Source organism: Belonocnema kinseyi, chromosome 7 (assembly GCF_010883055.1).
Source record: "Belonocnema kinseyi isolate 2016_QV_RU_SX_M_011 chromosome 7, B_treatae_v1, whole genome shotgun sequence".
Taxonomy (NCBI): domain Eukaryota; kingdom Metazoa; phylum Arthropoda; class Insecta; order Hymenoptera; family Cynipidae; genus Belonocnema; species Belonocnema kinseyi.
In genome coordinates, this window is record NC_046663.1 from 135,570,991 (window position 1) to 135,577,937 (window position 6,947).

The 6,947-nt window shown below is 34.2% G+C and overlaps 1 protein-coding gene and 1 long non-coding RNA gene across 3 annotated transcripts in view; one reads left to right on the forward strand and one right to left on the reverse strand.

The window, feature by feature from the left end:
- Window positions 1-6,947, forward strand: part of LOC117175813 — a 100,401-nt gene that overhangs the window by 75,718 nt on the left and 17,736 nt on the right. The gene's annotated exons all lie outside the window — the stretch shown is intronic.
- LOC117175811 (DTW domain-containing protein 2) overlaps window positions 2,829-6,947 on the reverse strand; it is a 217,397-nt gene continuing 213,278 nt past the window's right edge. For both annotated transcript variants that reach the window (XM_033365563.1, XM_033365562.1), the window contains one exon: window positions 2,829-2,946. In XM_033365563.1, the coding sequence (XP_033221454.1) occupies window positions 2,868-2,946 (79 nt within the window). In that variant the 3' untranslated portion in view covers window positions 2,829-2,867. The remainder of the gene's footprint in view (window positions 2,947-6,947) is intronic.

A 6,947-nucleotide genomic window follows, 5' to 3' on the forward strand; every position in this document is an offset into this window, starting at 1 on the left:
GGGCGCATACTTTGAATAAAATATTTGTTATCATTCTCTTGAAATAAATGTGTTTTTTTCTTGAAAAAATACCGGTTTCATATGTATACACCTGGTAATAGTTTAAGGTGTTAATTTTGTTTGTCTACTTGGTCATAATCAATATTATTAAAACATTGATTATTTTTTAAGATTGTAAAAAAAACGCTTTCTAGCTCCGCTGGGATATGAGCTCAGGTGCTTTAGATTGCCGGTCTGATGTTCTACCAACTGAGCTACGGAGAGACGATAACACTGTCCTCACAATCTCCTTACAAGCAGAATGTCAACATCATTCCTTATACTTGTAAGATTTTTCTTTCTAAACATGAAATTCATATTTTATTATTGATGTACGTTTTTAGACCAGGGAAATTAATTGATAGTTTAAGATGTTAATTTTGTTTGTCTACTACGTCATAATCAATATTATTAAAATATTAATTAATTTTTAAATTTGTAAAAAAAATGCTCTCTAGCTCCGCTGGGATATGATTCCAGGTTCTTCAGATTCAGATTCAGAATCTGAAGGACCTGGGCTCATATCTCAAAGGAGCTAGAGAGCGTTTTTTTCACAATCTTAAAAATTAATCAATATTTTAATAATATTGATTATGACCAAGTAGACAAACAAAATTAACACCTTAAACTATTAATTAATTACCCTGGTAAAAAAATCTACATAAATAATAAAATACCTGAGGAATATTCCAGAAGAGCATTATTCATACCGTACTTAGATAAATTAATATACTCATTAACTCAAAGATTCTTTTTACACAAAAATAATTTTATCCGAACATATATGTTCTGTTGAAATTGTTGACGGCCTGAGCTGTTAGTACAGCACTCGTAGAGCGAATCTTTTTCACAATGAAAAGAGTAAAGACCTATCTTCGAAATTATAGCAGCGAAGAGCGATTAAATGTATTGAAATTAATGTCAATTCCCCATGAAATGCGAATTGTTATAAAACGGATGATAGATATGTTTGCAAAAAGAAGTAGAATTAGCTTCTAAATTGTAAGATAAATGTAGATAATATAAATATTTGTTTATACAGTTTAAATTTGTAATATATTATTGAATATTAAATAAATTTAATGCATATAAAAACCGATGCTTACTGTATTATATATAATATAAAGTCATTTTATTTTTCGGATTTTCTTCATTGCCCTTTTTCCCTAAGGTCAGCCCCCCTCCTATGGAAAAAAATTCCTGGATACGTCTCTAGTAAAGTTATCCTTGTTGCGCATGGGCAAATTATGTCCGAGCTGAGCAGGTCATTTGCGATATCAGAAAAATTCAAAAGACCGTGACCATTATAGAACAAGATGCGAAGATTGCTACCCTTAGGAGATTGAGATAAGACATCCTGATTAACGACTTCTTTCTGTGCTACAAGTTTCTTAGTCTTACCAGGCTTAGTAGATTTGTGACTCTTAGACTGAGGTTTTCTTGGCTTTGAAGCAATGTTTCCTATAAAGGAGTGCAGGGAACTACTCGATCCATGCGTTAGGCGCTTTTCTCGTATTTTGAATTTTCTTTTTGACGAGGATTGAGTTTCAATAGAAAGTTGTTCATTTCTCTTTTCTTTTAGAAGAGATTAGACATACAGGGGATATACCTGACGGTCCTCCAGCACAATACTGCTACCCTTAACGAACACGTTAAAACCCGACTTTTTCAGCCTACTGCCTCGCGTCCTCCCCAGACGATAAATGATATCAATATTCGGCTCATTAAGTGAGAGACCAGCGCTAGTGAGAATCTTTAGAACAAATGAGAAAAGTTCCTTGTTAGATTCCTCATCGTCCGATAGGTTGAAAATCAAAATATTGCAGGAGTAGGCTTGTCGTTGTAGAAATTCAGCTTGTTGCTTAAGTGAACCACACTTTTCCTCTAATGCCTGGTGAATTTCTTTCAGATTTTTGTATTGAGCTTTAGATGTGCTGAGTCTGATTTTGGAGCATCAAAATCAGACTTAAATTAAACTGTGTCAGTTTTAAGCAGGTTGACGTTCTTTTTGGTTTTATCTGTGTCGGCTTTAAATTCCAGTTCAATAACTTTGGCAGATTTGAATAGCCATGCATTTTTATAAATAGTAACTACTTTGAATGTTAGAGATAAGAGTGATCGATACAAAATCGCTCAAAATTCGAAAAGAGTGTCACAATATCAATTGGTCTTAGGAGTTGGAATATGTGAATGTGCATTTCTGCTACAATGTCCAATTTTATAGTATATCTAGTAATATATAAATGCACTTAAATAATTACACTATATGAATATGTTTAGGCATCAACGGGCCTCAAGAGTTGGAATATGTGAAAATTAGTGTATGTTTTCAAATGCCTGACTCAATCTTTGATTACATGCTGAGGCATTTTTTGCATGCTTACCTGGGTATACCATTTGCAAACTTCACTACACTTGTTTTTGCTGCTAAAAAATTAGAGAATTCTAATACTAGTTATGAATTAACTGATCAAAATGTAGTACATAGCTACAAGGGTGGCTATGTGACCAAATCAGAAGACTCCCCTCTGATACAAGCGTCACATGTGCGCGCAAATAACTGGTGTGTGCGATGTACATTCAGAGGCGAATTTAAATCGATTTATGATTTTTTCTTTAAAAGATCCCTAGAAATCTACGAAAACTATATACTACGCGCTGGTGCTGACTGTTTGCTGATGATCCCTTTTGGCAAAACCAACTGAACGTTGTGGCTGCACAGTTCCGTATCAGAACACTAAAATAGCAATCAAGGGAACCTAGTCACTCGATACAATGATTTTTCAACATTTAAAAATTAATTACATAAGATAATTTCTTTATAAGTATTACAACTGTTTTGTAAGTTTTCTTTTAAAGAATACATCCTTAGAATGATGTACAACTGCACCGTAAGCCAGCTGAAACCTGAAACAAAAGAATTTACTCATAAATGATCATGATATACATTTAAAAATATTAAAAAATAAGAAAAACCTATTAGCAATAATTTGTTATTCATCTTGCATCGTAACCGTAGAGTTAAAAGTTTCGAAATTTTTATAAGCCTACATTTATGTTCCTTCTAAGCGCATATAACACCGTCGTCACTCTATTTTTAGTTGAAAATAATGCATTACAAGAAAACTGCTATTTAAATAATCATAACTGAGAGGAGATTGATCAAACACAAAGGGAAGGTCAGCCGTTTTAAAAATGTTGGCGGTGGTTTTGACTATGGGTGTCTTGCAACACAGATACCCACAGTCTTTGAGAGAACCATGGTAAAGCAAAGATCCAATTTCAAGACAGAAGTAACCTAATTCTGCAACCGAACTATGAGAAAGCAAGGGAAAAAATCAGAAAAGGCAGAATCCCAATCATGCGAGAAAATAGCGAGAGAACGTAGGCAATTATCAGGAAAACTCCAAAACGCCAATCCTGTAAGAAGATAGCAACAGGGCTAGAAAAAATCGGGAAAAGACAAAATCCTCATCTTACGTTAATCAACAAAAGATAGGAAAGCATGAAGGCAGTAATTGACTGCAGACTCATGGCGGTTTAGTAATTATAACCGCTAACGTCGAATAGAATAAAGGCTCTTGTGAAGTCGTCACGGATGCATTCGCGGTTTGCTGTTGGCTATTTGTAATCAACAAACTATGCCACGTAGTAGACTTTCAATAAAAGAGAATCCATAGATCACCTTTAACATCAGCTCCCTCCGTAAAAGTTAAAGTATGCGAGGAGGGGAATGACAAAGGTTTTTATTGCTTTGGTGATGTTTTTAACACTGAGATCAATGTTTGTATTCAAAACGAAGAACCTATACGAATCCTCGTCAATCATCGTCTGAATCAAATCCTGATCGCCTACTTTCAATGAGATGATCACCTATCCACGGGATAAATGCAGTTTCCTCGATTTATTCAGGCCCAGAAAAATACGGATATCATTTTTAAAAAACTGCAGTAAGATGTTAAGTAAGCTCTACAATTTGGATTCAGAACCCGACTAAACCTTCAGATCGTCCATGTAGAGGAGGTGAGTGAGATGAGATTCAGCCCCTCCCATCTCTACGTTGAACCTGTAGGACGTGCAGTTGAGCATCATACTAAAGGAATTCGCACAAGAAAATACGTGTGTAGTATGCTGGAAACAGCTCACGCACCAGCCGGCCGTGTACGCGCACAGAGTACCAACCAATCATGTGCGATCTATCGCGCTGATGCGGTGCGGGCTGGCTACGTACCGTTCACATATCGGACCACCACTCGAGGCGCAAAAGTTTTCGACGTTGCGAATTTGTTTCGAGTGTCGGACCGATAGGGGAACGGTATATAGCCAGCTCGCACTGCAGCAGCGGCAGATCGCACGCGATTGGTTAGCGTTCTGTGTGTGTGCACGGATAGAACGTGCGTGAGCCGTTTCCAGCATACTGCACGCGTATTTTCTTGTGCGAACACCTTAAATGGGTTCAAGGCTAAACAGAACAATAGTGCACGGAAGTCCATGTCGTTACGGTGCCTTTACGATATGGTAAAGACCTTCTACGATCTGACGATGTCTACGATATCGTAAATACACCGTAAGGAGACATTCTGTCAATGAATGGATGAAGACGAATGTCGAGGTCTATTTAATTCCTTTCATTAAGTATAATTTCCACATCTTAATCCAGAACAATTCCTTTTGACTTGAAGTGCACTTAAGGCAATTGCGAACAATTTCTTCTACGCCCAAATTCAGAACACTCTTAAATCAAAATAATGTCGTTTTTTACCATATTTCAAATTCAAATAAATCACGCAAATGAACAGAATCATAACTTTCCTACACATTCAATATGCATTCCAGGTATTGTAACTTCTAACTTAACAATGAAAGTATTATAAATTACCATATCTTCCTTACTGTAAAACAACATATACCACTATTATAAGTCAATGGATTCGTCTCGAATCAATATCTCTTTTCTATTCTCACATCATCTTTAAATGATAAGAATATGAACATTCTTACTATAAAAATCGATTTTAAAAATAAGTGACGATAACTTCCTTACTCTTTAATCAAACGTATTGATATTATAAGTCAATCGACTCGTCTCGAACTAAGGAATCTCTTCTATCCTTACATCAATTTTGAATTATGTTAATGAAAAAAGTTTTACTATAAAAATCCGATTTTTCAAATATTATTAAGTACTAAGAAAATTCAATAAATATTTTTTAAATTCCTTCAGCCAGTTTCAAGATGTTAGTGCTGAAAATAAGCCTTCATAATTTTTATCAATTTATCTTTAAACGTTTTCAAGTTATCGTTCCCACAAAAACGTGTGCTATCTACACACATATATAACATTACACTTCCACGCAAATACAAACACACACAAACAAACACACACAACAAATGTTCAAAACATTGTATTACGACATCTTCACGACAAGTTTATGACGCCCTATGTCCATGTCGTTACGGAGTTTTTACGATATCGTAAATAAATCATCAGATCATACGATGTCTTTATGATCTCATACGCATACCTTAACGATATGTACATAGGATGTCATAAAGTTGTCGTAAAAATGTCATAACGATGTCGTAATGACGTAGCTAAATTTATTGCCCACTGGAATTGTTTAAAACATTTAATGACATTCCAATTTTTTTGTTCAGTCGATTATTAGTGCAATTGAATTCTCACTATCAATTGTATTTATCGATTCCGCAACTGAAAGCGAATAAGTGAGTAAGTGACAATATTAGATCAAAATGGCGCTGGAGACAAGTAGAGACGAGATCCTGCTAGAGCTTTTCTTAAGATTTTTGATTTCGATCACAAAAGAATTTAGTATATTCCTAATTTTTCATCGTGCTTTCAGGAAATAGGTCATTGTGCTCAGTTACATTTTCAGTAAACCTTGTTTTTTATTGTTAACATAGAATTCGATGAAAGTTACACTTCTTATGGCTTTTCATCATTAAGTCATACAGAACAGGAATTTTATGAAGGACTTATTATACTGATTACAAATGAGAGTTAAGTAAATGAAATAATCAAAATTTGCAATATTTAGAGTTGATATTGCGCAGCATTAAAATACGTAATGTATGAAAGTCAAAAAAGGCTTTTTGAGTTATGAAATTTCCATACTTCTAGGTTTTTACGCTTTCAATGTTATATTTTGCCTTTTCCTAACATTTTCTGCGTCATAGTTATGGAACAACAATGACGATTTATTGTTTTCTTATAGATACACATTTAATAAAAATATCTGTCTTTATTTATTTAATGCGCAAAAGATACAAAGATGCAAAGAAGCTTCTTTATATTTGATGCCTCTAATAAAAAATTCCTGCCTTTAGTTATTCGGTGCGCAAATAACTCGTGAAAAACATTCTATTCCAGACTAGAACCCTCTATAAGTTTAGGATAAAGAGTTCTGCGTCATTTGCGGCTTTAAGAGTCACAATATCAATATTTTTTTCGTATATACAAATCATGAAGTGTTTAGAAATTTTCACTTGTCCACTAAAGCTACTGCGTAATATAGTTGACATGAATCTAAGCTGAGGTATTGCTTTCTGTCTAAATAATTGCAACTAATTTAATTTTTGTAAATATATTTTTGAATACACAAATAATTCAGAGGTCAGAAAACATTTTATCTATAATATAGACCCTTCTAGCACTTTGAGACAAGAAAGAGGTATAGAAATAAATATGGTAAATGATTCGTGAATATAAACCGTATTTACAAAATTTTTGTTAATAGCTTCAAAGATGCTTATAATTTTTAAGGAAAATTATATTTTTTACATTATAGGGAAATTGAGTCAATTGTCGAGAATGGGAAGTGCCGTATATACTGGAACCTTATATTCTCGACAATTGTTTCTGTTGCTCACTCGAGGCCTGACATGGT